The following is a 17,604-nucleotide window of genomic DNA, read 5'->3' on the forward strand; positions in this document are numbered from 1 at the left end:
CTACAGTTCTTTATGTTGATAACATTAAAAAAATAAATAATGATTATGTTGCAATGACAGCCGCTGGTCACATAATGTATTAGGTGTGTTTTCAGAAAGTGGTGAGAACATCCACGGCATCCCTAGAGTAAAATTACACCTAGACATTAATGTTTAATTTAATAATTAACTTTATCCCAGAAATTTAAAGGAGGCTTTGGTTACTTCCAGTAAACTTGTAAACAATAATCTTGTAGCCTATCCATGGGCAACAATAGATGAAAGTGCTATGACACTGTTAAAAATTAGGCACCCCATACAGAGAAACTGTAAACTGGATTGAAGTTAGCACATCAAGATGAAGAATTGATCCTATCCTGCTCTTTTGTCCACCAGTCATTATAGCTCCAGCTTCACCCTCCCAAGATCTCATCACAGTGCATTGGAATAACCGCTTGAGGAATCAAAAATGATCAAAAGCAAAAGCACAGAACAGGGGTGTGACAAACCCATGGAAACAATGGAGGAACTAAACATACCACACGAGACAGGGGTGGAGAGCGGAGCCATACGTGACACCTGTGGTATTTCTCAATGACATAGACTGGGAAATATTTTCTTTTACCAATATTCAGTTTAGATCCCGAAAAAGTGTCAAAGGCCTTAATAATGTGGAGTATATTTGTGTCACAATCGACAGGGTTTGCAACATAACATATAGACGACATATAATAATATAATAATTTCATAGTACAAACTGAATCTATCAGTGTTAAAAAAAAACTGAAGTCTTTTAAAAAACATTTTTTTTTGTAAAAAAAAAAAACATAACGATAGCAGTGCAGTTGTTGTCAATAATAAAGCACAATGAAAAAATAGAATAACATTCAAATAAAAAAGTAAGCTAAGTAAGTACCGCTTCTCTTTACTCTTCTTTACTGGTAAGTATAAGTATTATACTATAAGTTTTGAATTTTTTTAGAAAAGTACAAATGCGACATTGTACATTGTACATCCTACATAAATTTACTTAGATGAAAGTTGCCTACTTAGTACCCGCCTGTGGTTATTTAGGAATTTTAGTTTATTACTTTTTCTTGACGATAGGAATCACGTAAGGTCTTTAACTTTGACAGACGAGATCTAACTTTGACCCGGTAGTGATAGCTCGCCATCCGTGCGCGTGTGATTAGAAAGACGTTTCTAGTATATCGCTTTCATAGTCAAGCTTGCTGACTAACGTGCAGGTGTAGCTACCTCCCGAATGTAATCCGGTTTTACTTTTAGTTAAATTGCGTAGTACAGGCTTTCGATAACAATGTCAGTGATTGGCGAGGAACACGTTCGCGGTGGAATGTTTAAAGATATTAACGCGGACGATGAAGATGCTCAACCCACCGAGATCGACAGTTTGTGCATGAACTGTTACGAGAACGTGAGGACCTGCGCTCTTTAGGGGTTAGGGCTTAGGGCTGGTGGTTAGGGGTTAGGGCTTAGGCTTAACGCTGCAGTGTCTGTGAGTTAGACTGTAATGTGTATGTTGCCTAATGCTGTAGTTCCAGTTGGGTATCTAGCAGTTGTCACAGACATCGAGAAGCAGGTTTGAGATCATTGGACATACGCAGATACTTGTTTAGCTAGCTGGGTTCATTTACCTCCGTGTTAAAAAAAACGACTGTATTTATTGTTGTCAGTCTCTTTTAACTGTCATGCTTGTTGTTATTTTTCTTCAGGGAAAGACGCGTCTTCTCTTAACCCAAATCCCATTCTTCAAAGAAATCATCATAAGTTCCTTCACGTGCTCCCACTGCCACTGGACCAATACAGAAATACAGTCTGCGGGCCGTATCCAAGAGCACGGAATCTCCTATACTCTTAAAATAAAGTCCAAAGAGGTGACAGAGGAATATCTATGTGACAGCATACATTTAGCTAATATTACCTCTTACCCATATGTAGTGCTTGACTGAATGTCACATTTGCATATTCCATTTTATTTTCCTCGAGATAGACAAGAGTTGGAGCAGATAGGATTTGATCCACCAGTCTTTAACTACTGACCTACTACAGTGTAATTTTGCAGTATTAATTAATATAATAATAACTTAATCCTAAATTGCTTCACGTTTATTGGCAATTATTCAACTTGTGACCAAAACGTGTTTGTACTGTGTTGTATTTACTATAGTGTCATCTACTACAGTAATTTTTTTCAATTGTTCAGGATATGAACCGTGAGGTTGTGAAGACAGACAGCGCCACTATCAGAATCCCAGAGTTAGACTTTGAAATCCCTGCGTTCACACAAAAGGCATGTGAGTAGTATTATAGTATAAAACATGTGCCTGCACATCAGACCTGACTGATCTACAGAGAGACCTATGCCCAATTAAAGGGAGAGTTAAGAGTTGCTATTAAATAGGCTTTTCAGTTGTGCTACTCTTTTCCAGCACTGTCCACTATTGAGGGACTTCTTGACAGAGCAGTAGCCGGGCTGGAACAAGACCAACCAATAAGACAGGTGTGTGCACTTTTTTCTCAAATCTAATTGGTCTTTGAGGATGAAAGCTTAATTCAGAAAATTGCAGTACATTTTGTGTGTGCATTTTTATGACCTATAAGCTTATAAGACCTTGCTTGATTCACAGGGCATGTAAATAAGATTTGTTGGTATAAAAGGTGTGATCAAGGCAGATGCATTATTAATAGATTTCTGGTCCTTACAGCTTGATTTATCATACAGGTGTACTGAGGCTGATTATCTGAAAGATTGATTTTTATAAGCCAGGTCTTGAATTCAAGATCCTATATTGTGTAGCCTATCAAAATATAAATTGGAGAGTTTTATCTTAATCATTATCATTTGTTTAGCTTTTTACCTAGATCAGTACTTTGACTGCCACGATATTCATGATGCCACTTCAGTCACAACAGACTAGACACATGTCAGCATACACTAAACAAATACATAGAATTGTATATGACCCATTAAATAAACACAGTAAAGATTCAATCAGACACAAAGGGAATGTTAGCATGTTTAGTTTATTACCATTCAGACTCTGCCTGTTAATAAACTAAAAATATTAACAGACAAGAGTCTGAATGTTAGCATGTTAGTTAACGGACAGAGTCTGAATGTTAGCATGTTAGTTAACGGACAGAGTCTGAATGTTAGCATGTTAGTTAACGGACAGAGTCTGAATGTTAGCATGTTAGTTAACGGACAGAGTCTGAATGTTAGCATGTTAGTTAACGGACAGAGTCTGAATGTAAGCATGTTAGTTAACAGGCAGAGTCTGAATGTTAGCATGTTAGTTAACAGGCAGAGTCTGAATGTTAGCATGTTAGTTAACAGGCAGAGTCTGAATGTTAGCATGTTAGTTAACAGGCAGAGTCTGAATGCTAGCATGTTAGTTAACAGGCAGAGTCTGAATGCTAGCATGTTAGTTAACAGGCAGAGTCTGAATGTTAGCATGTTTATTACCAGGCAGAGTCTGAACGTTGACATGTTTTTTAACAGGCAGAGTGTGAATGTTGACATGTTTTTTAACAGGCAGAGTGTGAATGTTGACATGTTTTTTAACAGGCAGAGTGTGAATGTTGACATGTTTTTTAACAGGCAGAGTGTGAATGTTAACATGTTTAGTTTATTAACAGGTCAGGCATGTGGATATTAACACATTTATTTTGATTTTCAACCAAAAACACTTAATACAACAAGCATATTTTATGAATCAGCTGTTTGTACTTAACAAGCAAACCTAGAATTGAATATGACTAATTGTGTAAAATGTTTTTTTTAAACATAAAATGATAAATTGTTTTACAAATACTGCTTTCTGGAGGTGTCTCTGTATAGTAGACCACTAACTCTCCACTAAAGATTTACCAATACACTGAATCCTTTTAGTTTAAGTATATTGTATTATTATATGGTTGTATACAGTTACTTGGCAAAATGTGTGGTTGTCAAGCATGTGCTTATGTAATCATATTCGTATCTACAATAACAGAGGCACAGTACCTACTACTGCAATCCCACCATAACATGCTTTGACACCTCACCACATCACCTGTCATATACAGTATTAGAGGAGGATGGCTGTCTGCAGTTTTTGTGGCAGGAAGAATCTTGTTTTGCAGATATTTAATTCTAACTTCAGTTATGTGCCGGTTAAAGCATTCCCAATTGGCAGTTTGCAAAAACAATATTGGGCCCAGACCCGAGAAGAAAGCTGTGTCCTTTCTGACATATTGTCCTGGCTTTGATTTTTCTTCACAGGCAACTGATCCAGAAGTAGCACACAAAATAGACCAGTTTATTCAGAGGCTGAAAAAGCTAAAAGATGTTGAGGAAGAATTCACACTGGTGAGTCTTTCAACAGTATAAACCTGAATTTGTTGTACACTCAGGAAGGAAATCTGAGCTCTGTAAGCTCTTTTCCTGTGCTTTCTTTGTAATACCCATCATTGCAGATCATCGATGATCCTTCAGGGAACAGTTTTATCGAGAATCCGTTCGCACCACAGAAGGACCAAGCCCTTTCTGTCTCTCACTACAAGAGGACACCTGAGCAGAACATAGCCCTAGGAATACAGGTGAGATTCCTCTGTGGTCATGTTCAGGATAGGAGTCCAAGAAGCATGCATAGGCAAGAAACCTTTTGGGCTGTTCTGAGAGATTGCAGGAGAAATCCATATCCAGTTAACCAGTCTGGCTATACTATATATATAAAATATAATATCCCATATTTAAATGCAGTTGCATTTAGTCATTTTGAATATATTGCCACCAGCACAGACATAAATGATTCATGAATGCATATTTTTGCATATACTGCATGTGTGCATGCAAATCCTGTTATCCTAACCAGTGAGGTTCTGAGGCTTTTGAGCCCTGTTTAATTCTGCCCTCAGGAATGTGAGCCAGATGAGGGTGAAAAGCCTGCCAATGATCTGGAGACCATGAGGAATGAAGTACTGGTGTTCAACACCAACTGTCCAGAATGCAACGTGCCAGCCTCAACAAACATGAAGCTTGTCCGTATCCTTTGATAGCCTGTGGGGCTCTGCTGCCTCGTCCTGTTGTCTATTATGGTTCCATATGACACGGAGTTACCTGGGTACCGCCAACTGCGGTGAAGATAGTTTATTAATGCATTTCCTCTTTTACTAATAATCAGAAATTCCACACTTCAAAGAAGTCATCATTATGGCCACAAACTGTGACAGCTGTGGACACAGAACGAATGAGGTTTCACAAAAAAGATATTTATTATTTTAAAGACTAGTCTAAAGCACAGGTATGGTGTTACAGGCACTGTTAAAAGAAGACCTCTTAATGTACGCTATATATTTGATCTCTACTGAACAGGTGAAATCAGGTGGTGCCACTGAAGAGCTGGGAACCAGAATTAGTCTTCACCTCACTGAGCCCTCAGACATGTCCAGGGACCTGCTGAAGGTAGACAACAAGATTATGAAAAGAAAGCACAGCCTACATAGCATTAGTTAAAGTCAATGCACTATATCTTATTGGAATTGATTATAAAACACATATAGCAATTACTCATGTTCATTATGTAGATGGGGTGAATATCCAGACATGTCCTCTGTCATCAGTGTGCAGATTCTTCCAGCATTCAGCATAGCTTTTCAGCCATTGCTCTATCCTGTGTTTGTCTAGTGTTTAGTATTTCTTTACTGTTTAGTGTTTTTGTAATGTTTAGTGTTGCTTTACAATATATTACTCATTTGTTTTTTCTGCTGCTAACCCTAACCCAAAGTTGTTTGACTCGCATTACTGTAAGTTAATCAGTGCTTGACTATTTAAACCCTGATAAGCCAACAACGTAATACAAGATAGCTCTGGTTATATTTTATAGGTGCTGCTAAGCTAAAACCAGTTTGGTACGCTAACTATGTAGAACCGCTGCTTATATGTTAAACTACACTATCTTTTTTTCCCCCAATTGTGTGTGTGTGTGTGTGTGTGTGTGTGTGTGTGTGTGTGTGTGTGTGTGTGTGTGTGTGTGTGTGTGTGTGTGTTGGGCCAGTCTGAAACGTGTAGTGTGCTGATCCCAGAGCTGGAGTTTGAGCTGGGTATGGCAGCCTTGGGAGGAAAGTTCACCACTCTGGAAGGCCTCCTCAAGGACATCAAAGATCTGGTGAGTGTCACATCACCCATGGCATGTTTTGAGTGAAAGGAGGCCAATTTATTCTTATTTTCAAATTCATAACTTACAGATTGTTACAAAAAACCCCTTCATTTGTGGAGACAGTTCAACTACAGACACAGCTGAGAAACTGGAGGCCTTTGGGAAAAAGATTGACAAGGTTTGAATCACATTACTCTTACACACTTTGGTTGCAACCTGAAATAAGTGCTACTTTGGACAAACGCTCTATTGGTCAAGGACCATTCATTATTTTAGTGCCGTTGGAGTGCTTTGACATTATACTTAACATTCTTTATTAGAAGCATGTCATCTGCTCCACTGGCCATGTTGGAATGACGCCCATCTCGATGGTGCATTATAAAAGTGCACAATTACAGGCTGTATCCCATCTCCTGGCATGCACTATTTATCAATCACAGTCTAATCTGTTTACCACTGGACACCACTCAGACCGCAGGACCACTGTTGTCAATATTATTTCGTTCCTGGACTGTTCTCTACACAGCAGTGTCACTGTGGTTAGAAACGAAACACTCAAAAGACAGTAAAGATGGCAACACACTTTGTACGTCAACACACCTTGTACTCGTATGGATGCACTGTAGTCTGTAACACTGAAGGTTGTAACAGTGCTCCTTGTATACAGATGTTTCAAATCAGGTGGTCCGTGACTGCATAATATGTACAGATTGATTTAATAACTTCAGATCTGTTTTTCTTTATACCCTGAACCTGGTTTAACATGTACTTAAAGTTTTTTTCTGTTTTGTCTGTGTAAAAATCTTTAAAAGATCATGGCAGGAGAAATGGATGTTCACATTATTCTGGATGACCCAGCAGGGAACAGTTACCTGCAGGTAAACTCGTACCTAAGATCTGTAACAGTTTTGTGTACCTGACTTCAGTCATTGCTGTGAAGCATCATAAAGTCTTGGATTTTACCTTGAATTGAATATACTTAAAAGACACTAATTTGACTGGAGGCACAATTTACAAATTGACATCGTTTTTTAATTACGCCACATTATTTTAATTTATTATAATTGATTCAATTATAATTCAATATCAGTTTTTTTTTACATCCCTAACATTTATTTACATGGAAATTACTATATAGTATATTTATGGTTAATTCTGAAATTCCTCTTGGTAGAATATTTATGCCCCAGACCCTGACCCTGAGATGAAGATTGAGAAGTACACACGGACATTTGAACAAAACGAAGACTTGGGACTTAATGACATGAAGACAGAAGGTTATGGCGAGACTGAACATTAAACATAATTTGTTATAAACCAGCAGCTGATGTCTGAGGTCAACATTTTTGTTCAGATCATACAGTACAGACCGATTAATCAAGTTTGCGCCAAATAAGTTGGCTTCTTGTGAAAAAAGCCAGTATCACCTTGACCTTTTTAAGTGATTACAGAATGACCTGGTTTCCTTGCTGCTGTATGCTATTTTTGTTTTTTAACATGGGTTTGAATGTGCGATGTACAGTGCCATGATGGTAAATACAGTGTAACAAAGCTGTTATAAAATAGCTAAACTATTATATAAAATATACCATGTTATTCATATAGTACCCTTTGTTATTGACTGCATTATGAATATGCACCGATTTTGTTTAAGAATTGGTAAATGACGTATTTTGTTTGTACAGTAAATGATCTGGATGTATATATCAGCAATGCAAATCTTATTTAGTCAATGATATGTAAATGAATGTATAGACTATCTCGCTGCTTCGTTAAATTTGGATGATGGACTGTCGTGGAAAGGCAGGCCTGGCGAGCAGTCGTGTGTGTTTACACGATCACGACGGTCGTAAACAACTGTACAGTGCAGCATTCTGCGGCTCTGAAGGACAGACGGATTCACTGCGTCTTTGTGCCTTATTCAGGCGCTCGACATTTATTGAAACAAAACGTTAAAACAGCGGAGAAAAAACAACACGGTTCATGTCATTAAGAGCTATGTCGAAGACGATGTGACCAGCGTTGGTCCACAAACTATGAGATACGCAGACTGGTTTCCACCTCGCCGTACGCTTTTTAGAGTCTTTAAATGGCAAGTTAGACATGTCCTTGGCCATATTTAGCCAGCTGTGTGGTGGCGCTCACTTTGACACGGACGCATCGCCGCGCGTTGGTTGATACAAGGAACCGTCCGAGGAACATCGATAGCAAAATTGAAAGTTTACACGAAGCATCTTTTAGTCTGCTCAAACAAAACACGACGTGACAAAGAACGAACACTCTTCAGATTCAAAATGGAGGCTCCCCCACAGAGCCGTTGTGCCAGTGTCCTCGGTAACGAAGCCGACTACTTGCTCTTCGCTGGCTTCTCGGTTTTCTTGGGTAGGAGAACGGCCTGGATGTTGGGCAACACGCCGCCCTGCGCGATGGTCACGCCGCCTAAAAGTTTATTGAGCTCCTCGTCGTTGCGCACGGCGAGCTGCAGGTGGCGGGGGATGATCCGCGTCTTCTTGTTGTCCCGCGCTGCGTTTCCAGCCAGCTCGAGGATTTCGGCGGTGAGATACTCCAGCACGGCGGCCAGGTACACGGGCGCGCCCGCGCCTACGCGCTCCGCGTAATTCCCTTTGCGTAGTAGTCTGTGGACACGGCCGACTGGAAACTGAAGTCCAGCTCTCGATGAACGGGACTTGGCTTTAGCCCGAGCTTTTCCTCCGGTTTTGCCCCTGCCAGACATATTTGAGTCACCAAATAAACGCTCCTTTATCCAGCACTGTCCTAATCCTTTTAACCGCAGTCAGCTACGCTTTCGAATATGATGTAAGCAGGGTTTGGTATTTATACCCCAATAGCGGTTGCGATTGGACCAAGTCAATCGTCAAGAAGCAGCCAATCGCAAAGTACGATGTGTGGACGACATAAGCGAAAAGCCCTATAGGATTGAAACATACCGTCTCTCTCATTTGCATGCAGACTCTATAAATAAAGGACAGACAACAGCACAGAAAGCGTGCAAAGCGAATGCTGGTAAAGCTGACGTCTACTTGATAGACAGAAGGATGCCTGAACCTGCGAAATCTGCCCCTGCCCCTAAAAAGGGCTCCAAAAAGGCTGTGACCAAGACTCAAAAAAAGGGCGATAAGAAGAGGCGCAAGACCAGGAAAGAAAGTTACGCTATTTACGTGTATAAAGTGTTGAAACAAGTCCACCCGGACACTGGCATTTCCTCAAAGGCAATGGGCATTATGAATTCGTTTGTGAACGATATCTTCGAGCGCATTGCTGGCGAGGCGTCGCGCCTTGCCCATTACAACAAGCGCTCTACCATCACATCCCGAGAGATTCAGACGGCCGTGCGTCTGCTTTTACCGGGCGAGTTGGCAAAACACGCCGTTTCCGAGGGCACCAAAGCTGTGACGAAGTACACGAGCTCTAAGTGAAAGTAGGCACGAAATGGACTAAATGGGAAAGATGTCCATGTTTCTGTAAAGAGGACGACGGACACGACCTACTGTTTGATATCGCATGATAGTCTGGGATTCTTGTTCGTCTTGCGCAAATACAGCCTGATATATTTTTTTTGGGGGGGGCAGGACGTTAAAAATATGTACTGCAGTCATACGCGTGTTTACCTTTTAAGAAGTGAATTCTTCCGATTGTATGGCCAAATCCTGTCTTAATTTGTTCCTGTCTTAATTCCTAACATATTTGCATGTGTGAAGGCTTGCATAAAGTTCTCATACGACATAGGGCTGTACCCCAAATTCTGGAGGTGAAGGGGTGCGCATATTAACAAGATGTGGTTCTGACCCGAAGACTAAGGACAGACGTGGAATAATCTACTGTATTGTTCGGATAGAAAATAAAACCATGTCATATTCATGAACATTGACTCACAGCGATCTTGTCAGTAACACGAAATAAACACAATGGGTCTTGTTAACTCCACCATGTTGGCGATTTTTGTTATTGTAGCGCTATACCATAATAATACCTAGATGATGCAGCGTTGACACAATACAATGAAAACGCAGAAATGTTTGCGCTCGAATTCTGGGAGAATTCGGGACAATGGCGCTAACCCAAGTGCACTTTGTATGGTATTTTATCCAGAAAGTGTTCCTGATAGGCTATTTAGACGTTATGGAAGACGAGAGGTTGAGCTCGTTTGTACCTGAGGGCACAGGCCTAAATATTCCAGCAGAATAAGCGGTGTGTGTGTGCGGTGAAGAGATGACACACCACCATGTACGCAGCTTATCTGACATAAACAATGTTACTGAAGTCGCAAGTCCAGCTACTTGAAAATAACAATTACTTTTGATTATTGTAAAATAGCACCAAATGTGTAATGTTAATTTTTCATCTACATACAAAATTACAAATAATTAATTAAAACCTTTTATTTAAAACCTTTTTAAGCAACTGAAAAAAATTAAATATTTGATGAACTGGTATCAGTGGGCAAGTAATGCTATCACTATATAGACGCATATATACTGTGTTTACCTGTCGTAGGGGTAAAGTGAACCGGATTAAAAATAAACTGATAGTACAGATCAAGCAGATATAGGCAGCCCGGTTTGGAGGGATCGTATGTGTTAGTTCTGTTCTCCCTCGGGTCTTTTGAAGAGCTTCATCCACCAGGAAATGACAGTGTTTGGATGTGAGTAAAGTGTGTTCTTGAAGACCGCCAATGTAAAGACATTGGAAATAAACTGAACCCTGTAGTGTTATGTCTTTTTAAAAATCTATAACATACATTTTAAGAAGATGATGAGTAGGCCTACATCTACTGTGGTAAGATATATTGTATTATGCAACTCCATTTCTTTTTATTGCATGAATTTTATCTGGCTTTGTCAAAGTGTATTAGAATTACAGTGAAATTAGTAGGCCTCGTGGGGACTCTGTTGTACAGTAAAATGTAATATAAATAAATAATGTAAATATTATGTAAATTGTAATTATTGTAATTTCTATATAAATACATGTTATATATGGAGTTATAACACTACTCATTCATTCCATTTTTAGTATGCTTTATTATTTAATACTGAAAATTCAATTGTCTCCATGTATTCACCAAAATACTACTGATGAGTAAATGGAAACTTTGTCTAGGTCTTTATACACTGCCCTTCAAAACACAACACTATGTCTTGGGTAGTATATAATACTATAATACTATGGGTAGTATATAATATTTCAGCCCCTGTTCAGTTGATGGATGATGAAAAACATCACATGAGATTCAGTGTGACGTGACCCAGACAGATACCAGGCAGCAACAAAGGCAGGTGAAGGTTTGCAGTGTTGTTCCCAGCTGCTCCTCCCACTCCACTGGCTTTCACCTTTATTCTCTGAACCTCCTGCTTTGTCCCTGCTGACCTCTTGCACTCTTCTGTGCCTTCTGGGCTTGAAGGGGGACTATAAATTGTGAGCTTCATAGGAGAAGGTGTCAGAGGCTCAGACACACAAGGAGAGAGAATACATTCTTACCAGGTAACGTTTGACAACAGTTAAATGCAGTAACATGTTTTGGGTGGGAGGAACCTCACTGCAGGAACCTTGGAGACGGGACGGTTTTTCTCACTGGCAGTGCAGCTGGAGGATGTTTGTTTGTTTGTTTGTTTGTTTTGTTCATACATCATGGTTAAAATATAATGATGGAAAGCATCAACTCTAATTACAAATTGGAAATATGATGTATAACTGAACATTTATTATTATCTAGATGTTTGATGTTTAGGTCTTTGTTCTAATTTTCCCCCCTCAAACTATGGGATATGGTTTTGATCATTGATATTGTAATTAATAGAAGAGTGTAAAATGGTATTGTTGGATTTTTCCTCCCAGTGTGTATAATGCACCCTATGTCATATTTATATTTGTGACAGCAATTAACATGAAGCCATTGACATTATGAGCAGACTGTGTGAATGAAAGGAGGTCAAGGTGATGGTGTGATGTGTGGGATTTCCCCTGCAGCCAGAGCATAATGTGGCTGGCTCTCCTGTATCAGCTCGGCCTGGTTCTGTACGGACGTGCACAAGACCCCTGCAGTACTCAACCTACGTTCAGACGGCAAGGTCAGCCGAAGTGACCACCAAACGGCACTTCCTCTTCCCTACATCCACTTCCACTTCCCCTTCTCTCTGTCCACTTCCCCTTCTCTCTGTCCACTTCCCTACATCTACTTCACCTTCCCTCTGTCCTCTTCACCTTCCCTCTGTCCACTTCCCCTTCCCTACATCCACTTCCACTTCCCCTTCTCTCTGTCCACTTCCCTACATCTACTTCCCCTTCCCTCCATCCATTTCCCCTACCCTCCGTCCACTTCACCTTCCCTCTGTCCTCTTCCCCTTCTCTCTGTCCACTTCCCCTTCTCTCTTTCCACTTCCCCTTCTCTCTTTCCACTTCCCCTTCTCTCTGTCCTCTTCCCTACATCTACTTCACCTTCCCTCTGTCCACTTCCCCTTCCCTCCATCCACTTCCTCTTCCCCTTCTCTCAGTCCACTTCATCTTCCCTCCATCCACATCACCTTCCCTCTGTCCTCTTCCCTCCGTCCACTTCCTCTTCCCTCTGTCCACTTACCCTTCCCTCCATCCACTTCCCCTTCCCTCTGTCCACTTAATCTTCCCTCTGTTCTCTTCCCCTTCCCTCTGTCCATTTCCCCTTCCATCTGTCCTCTTCCCCTTCTCTCTGTCCACTTAATTTTCTCTCTGTCCTCCTCCCCTTCCCTCTGTCCACTTCCTCTTCCCTCCATCCACTTCCCCTTCCCTCTGTCCTCTTCCCCTTCCCTCTGTCCATTTCCCCTTCCCTCTGTCCTCTTCCCCTTCTCTCTGTCCACTTAATTTTCTCTCTGTCCTCTTCCCCTTCCCTCTGTCCACTTCCTCTTCCCTCTGTCCTCTTCCCCTTCTCTCTGTCCTCTTCCCCTTCCCTCTGTCCACTTCCTCTTCCCTCTGTCCTCTTCCCCTTCTCTCTGTCCTCTTCCCCTTCCCTCTGTCCTCTTCCCCTTCTCTCTGTCCTCTTCCCCTTCTGTCTGTCCACTTAATTTTCCCTCTGTCCTCTTCCCCTTCCCTCTGTCCTCTTCCCCTTCCCTCTGTCCTCTTCCCCTTCTTTCTGTCCACTTAATTTTCCCTCTGTCCTCTTCCCCTTCCCTCTGTCCTCTTCCCCTTCTCTCTGTCCTCTTCCCCTTCCCTCTGTCCTCTTCCCCTTCCCTCTGTCCTCTTCCCCTTCTCTCTGTCCTCTTCCCCTTCTCTCTGTCCTCTTCCCCTTCCCTCTGTCCTCTTCCCCTTCTCTCTGTCCTCTTCCTCTTCTCTCTGTCCTCTTCCCCCTCCCTCCATCTACTTCGCCAGACTAGCCCAGCAGCTTCATTTTAAAGTTGCTTACACCCAGGGGGCATTTGTAAAAGTTATTGTGGAGCCTATATCTATGCATGTAGTGTGCAGTAGCAGTAACCCGATGCTGGTGTTTCTTATATCCTGTGTTTTCTTTTCCACAGCTTACTCTGATATCACTGTAATTTGTGGTTCTGAAACACTGGAGTTAAGCATTTTAATCTGCCCCGTGTACTTTGGTGGATATAATGAGTCAATGTTGGCTCTGAACAGTATTTACGACAAACCAGAATGCAAAGGGACTCCGGACTGGACTTCAGACCCACCGGTCCTAGTGTTCCGCATCCCTATCACCAGTCAGGGCGTCTCTGCATGCGGCAGCCACATGACGGTGACACAACACCGCCAGACGTTTGACCAAACCTTCAGCCAGATGAGTGTTTTGAGCCAAATGAGTGTTTTAGAGTTTATAGATTTTAAGATGTGAATTCTAGTTGAATTCTAGAGTCTAGAATTTAAAAAATTCTGGTTTACCTGAAAATGTCATCACTCCGACTGTGAAACAACATATAAATATGTAATTATAATGCAACAAATCCACCTAACCTACCTAAAACAACAAAAGTGATAAAAAATAATAAGATGACCATATACTGCAGACACACACACTAATGCTTTCAGCCTTATACCCCTTGAACAGACCACGCAGGAGGTGGGCTCAGGGGACTTTGCAGACTTTTCCAGCGTGCCGTTTGTGAACATCTCGGGGACAGTAGGCTCCATGGACCCCACGTCTCAGATCATCACCTATCAAACCAACCTGCTCTACTTTTTCTCCTGCCGCTACCCTCTGCAGTATCTGCTGAACAAAACGGATATCAGAGTGTGAGTGTCCTCCATCTTCCTTATCTGTTGAGTCCGATAATTACGGGTTGACAATTAAGAGGTTCAGTAAGACATTCAGGGATAAAGTAAAATAATCTTCACTAAAATTTTTATTCAAAACGTGATCATTATTGATGATTATTACGGTGTTTTATTGCTAAAAACATGGTCACTGTTACTTTAGTTTTTATTAAAGACTGGTATGAATTTCCTGTGTGTGTGTGTGTGTGTGTGTGTGTGCTTGAGCAGATCAGGGGCCAACGTGGCCATTAAGGACAACAATGGGAGCTTCATCAGCACCCTGAACATGAAGCTCTACCAGGTGCTGTCAGGTCTTCGCTGAGTTCTCGTCATACTGTCACGTTAAGTTTCTTAGTAAACGGGTCTTGAGCAGGCCAGACGAGGCTGGAACGGTCACGTTGTCTTGTGTTCTTCTAATGTGTTTGTCTTCGACCTCAAGGACAAGACATTCAGTGCTCAACTCCAGGTTCCATCGACAGGACTGGCACTAAAAACCAAGATTTTTGTGAAGATTCAGGCCATGAACCTGACAGAGAGGTGGGTTACACCTCGGGTTACGCTTAATAATGACACAGGTAGTTTGGGGAGCATGAAAATGACCAAGATGTGCTGAGTTTGCCAGAACACACAGATTAAGAGTTGAGTGATATTTGATAACATACTGTGATTTTCTTAGAAGCTCTTTTGTAGGTAGTTAAAATAATTTGGAACATTTGTGAAGTATTATTATTCAGGTTATATAAAATTTGACTTAAAATAGTCAATACAGTGAACCGGAACTTTTGTGATGGTAATCTTTTCATTTTGGTCTGAAGGTTAAATGTTCTGCTGGATAGATGCTATGCCACTACCTCTTCTTACTCCATGGATAAACCGTTCTATGATCTTTTCACTGGGTAAATAACTTCATCAAAATCATTAAACGTACTGGGAAGAGCTTGAAGAACCTACACATAGAGAAGGCGCACTCATATCCGACATGTGATTTCAAAAGGGCCTTAACGCAGATGTCACTCGTTCAGGTGTAATTGTAATGACCAGACCACAATTGGGGTTAATGGAAATGCTCAGGAAGCGTGCTTCTCCTTCGAGACCTTTCGCTTCAAGGAGCAGAACAACCAAACCATCTCCACCTTCTACCTGCACTGCACCACTAGACTCTGTGACAGGGCAGCCTGCTTGTCTCTCCACCAGGTGAGCAGACCCCAAACATGTCGTTTTACACGAGACTGTAGACGTTCGGCTGCTAGCGTGTCCATTGAGAAGAGAACCATGGGAGAACATGGCATGTAACTCTGCTCAGAACTGCACCTCAGCAGAAAGAAAGAAGAGGGAGGCGGGGTCAGATCAAGCCACCACGGTCAGCAGCAGCGCTACGGTCAGCTCTGGACCAATCATCACCAAGCTGGACAACAGTTACCATGGTTACAACAGCGGTACATACATGCTTTCTTTTAGCATATATTATTATACTTAGGCTGCTTCACAGCCACTTTAAAATGTTGAATGTAATGTTTATACATTTATGTTCAACATAAAAGGCTGATTTTGACAAAACATCTCATGCTCTCTTAGGTGCATACATACCCCCTGATTCAGAAGGTATGTGTTGCAGTGTAACACTAACACTACACAGTATAACACTACAGTGTAATGCTTTAGAGAAAGAACCAGGCCATGTTTTATCTCACAGATTCCATTTTTAATTCAATGCATTTTCTTCTCCTTTGTGCAGTAACCAAGCAACCCCAGATGAGTGAAGCTGCACTAGGTGTGTCCCTGGCTGCTGGAACTCTTGGGGTTCTCTGCATCGCATTGCTGGCTCTTGTGTTCCTCCACAGGGGCAGGTTTGCCACCTCACGGAAGCTGATAAACCCCTCCTGAGTCACGGGCCTGAGCCAGCAACACCCTTTTTTGCCTCTTGCACCCTAATGGAAGAAAGTGTATGGTGTGGCCATACTCATCACACGGACATCTGTACTGAATGTACACGTTACAGGAGTGCTACCCAGTTTGACTGCTGTAGTGGGGACTTGCAGGCTATATACATACACGCACACACACACACCAAAGGTAATCAAAAAGCAGCATAAATAAGCTAATATGAGGAAGGAACCCAAATACTTCTAATTTGTAATCTGTAATCTAAAATACATGATCTGTCTGAGCAAAGTTTGATCCAATCTCATTCCCAGTTTAAAATGATTTGGCCTCCTCTCTGAACATGTATGATGTGAGAATGACGATTACCAGCCATTGACTTTCTGAGGTTCTGCTATGATGGGGAAATGAGAACATATTTGACTCATCTTACACTCTAATAAAACTTTAGTTTTAGTAACTGCACAGGAATTCTGGCACTTGCGTTCAGTTCCGACCTGGAAAACCAGAACAGGCATGAATGGACTTTACCTTTGCTGTAAAGTACTGCATGGATAGCTCCTCCACACTAGATCTCAGTTTTGCATGCACCATTTAATGAATTAAACAGGTTTAAACATTAAAACATTTGTTAATGTGTTCAAGGATGCTACTGAATATTAAGCTTCATTCTTTCAAATGAACATTAATCACATGAACAGTTATCTCCACTTTCATATTAAAGCTTAAACTGCCTTTCTGAAAACAGATGACACCCAAAATAATAATGTTAAATATGACATCATGAAGAGAGTCTTAAAAAAGGTTTTATTAACAGTTTAGAAACAAAATATCCCTTTCCAAGACACTTCCAAGACCAGCGACGTACGGACTATGGGGGGGGGGGGGGGGGGCAAAAAAAAAAACAAAAAACAGGCCAACGAGAGGGGGACCAATGAGAGTGGGAACAGGAAAAATGGATCAGGAAAAAAAAAATTACTACTCTAAATTCTTTAAATGTCAGTGCAGTCAAAGAGTCCAAAGAAGTCCACTGGCATTACAGACAAAAAGTCCCAAGTTGTGCATTTTAACAGTGCTATGAGGGGTCGTGCGAGGCGGTGGTAACGGACGAGCACGAGGAGACAGAATACTGAGCTGATGTGAGCGGTGTAGGCTGCATGCGCTGGCACTGACATTTACACGGAAAACAGGTAATTTGTGTCACATCTTTCTCTTAAACATTTCTTTGTATTATTTTCGTATTTATAGACGCATACATTTACACGGAACCAGGGAAGGTGGCGTCATTTTGAGACTATTCCATTTAGTTTGCTTGGAAATACACTCCCCACTGAGC

General features: G+C 41.3%; 4 protein-coding genes across 4 annotated transcripts; 3 read left to right on the plus strand and 1 right to left on the minus strand.

Annotated features, from left to right (window-relative positions):
- The first annotated feature begins 1,132 nt into the window (after window positions 1–1,132).
- Window positions 1,133–8,339, plus strand: zpr1 (ZPR1 zinc finger). Its single transcript, XM_077020492.1, has 13 exons — window positions 1,133–1,414; window positions 1,713–1,874; window positions 2,204–2,294; window positions 2,430–2,500; window positions 4,265–4,351; window positions 4,459–4,581; window positions 4,900–5,026; window positions 5,166–5,236; window positions 5,357–5,446; window positions 6,039–6,149; window positions 6,229–6,318; window positions 6,953–7,018; window positions 7,315–8,339. The coding sequence occupies exons 1-13, from the start codon at window positions 1,298–1,300 to the stop codon at window positions 7,438–7,440; spliced, it is 1,332 nt and encodes a 443-aa protein (XP_076876607.1). The 5' UTR covers window positions 1,133–1,297; the 3' UTR covers window positions 7,441–8,339.
- h2ax1 (H2A.X variant histone family member 1) lies at window positions 8,048–8,955 on the minus strand. The gene has a single exon (XM_077020493.1). It carries the CDS (start codon window positions 8,872–8,874, stop codon window positions 8,488–8,490), a length of 387 nt encoding a protein of 128 aa, XP_076876608.1. The 5' UTR covers window positions 8,875–8,955; the 3' UTR covers window positions 8,048–8,487.
- A 166-nt stretch (window positions 8,956–9,121) lies between these two features.
- On the plus strand, window positions 9,122–10,080 carry hist2h2l (histone 2, H2, like). The gene has a single exon (XM_077020494.1). It carries the CDS (start codon window positions 9,197–9,199, stop codon window positions 9,575–9,577), a length of 381 nt encoding a protein of 126 aa, XP_076876609.1. The 5' UTR covers window positions 9,122–9,196; the 3' UTR covers window positions 9,578–10,080.
- Window positions 10,081–11,400: 1,320 nt separating this feature from the next.
- Window positions 11,401–16,986, plus strand: LOC143525988 (zona pellucida-like domain-containing protein 1). The gene is made up of 11 exons (XM_077020498.1): window positions 11,401–11,642; window positions 12,129–12,229; window positions 13,646–13,872; window positions 14,182–14,366; window positions 14,616–14,688; window positions 14,827–14,924; window positions 15,203–15,283; window positions 15,410–15,581; window positions 15,691–15,823; window positions 15,963–15,989; window positions 16,123–16,986. The coding sequence occupies exons 2-11, from the start codon at window positions 12,139–12,141 to the stop codon at window positions 16,269–16,271; spliced, it is 1,236 nt and encodes a 411-aa protein (XP_076876613.1). The 5' UTR covers window positions 11,401–11,642; window positions 12,129–12,138; the 3' UTR covers window positions 16,272–16,986.
- The last annotated feature ends 618 nt before the right edge of the window (window positions 16,987–17,604 follow it).

This window comes from Brachyhypopomus gauderio, chromosome 10 (assembly GCF_052324685.1).
Source record: "Brachyhypopomus gauderio isolate BG-103 chromosome 10, BGAUD_0.2, whole genome shotgun sequence".
Lineage (NCBI taxonomy): Eukaryota > Metazoa > Chordata > Actinopteri > Gymnotiformes > Hypopomidae > Brachyhypopomus > Brachyhypopomus gauderio.

Coding starts and splice junctions, on each gene's coding strand:
- zpr1 (XM_077020492.1), top strand. CDS start 1,298: ATGTCAGTGATTGGCGAGGAACACGTTCGCGGTGGAATGTTTAAAGAT. Junction 1,875..2,203: donor TTAAAATAAAGTCCAAAGAG/GTGACAGAGGAA, acceptor TCAATTGTTCAG/GATATGAACCGTGAGGTTGT. Junction 7,019..7,314: donor CAGGGAACAGTTACCTGCAG/GTAAACTCGTAC, acceptor TCCTCTTGGTAG/AATATTTATGCCCCAGACCC.
- LOC143525988 (XM_077020498.1), top strand. CDS start 12,139: ATGTGGCTGGCTCTCCTGTATCAGCTCGGCCTGGTTCTGTACGGACGT. Junction 14,367..14,615: donor AACAAAACGGATATCAGAGT/GTGAGTGTCCTC, acceptor GTGCTTGAGCAG/ATCAGGGGCCAACGTGGCCA. Junction 15,284..15,409: donor TTCTATGATCTTTTCACTGG/GTAAATAACTTC, acceptor TCACTCGTTCAG/GTGTAATTGTAATGACCAGA.
- hist2h2l (XM_077020494.1), top strand. CDS start 9,197: ATGCCTGAACCTGCGAAATCTGCCCCTGCCCCTAAAAAGGGCTCCAAA.
- h2ax1 (XM_077020493.1), bottom strand. CDS start 8,874: ATGTCTGGCAGGGGCAAAACCGGAGGAAAAGCTCGGGCTAAAGCCAAG.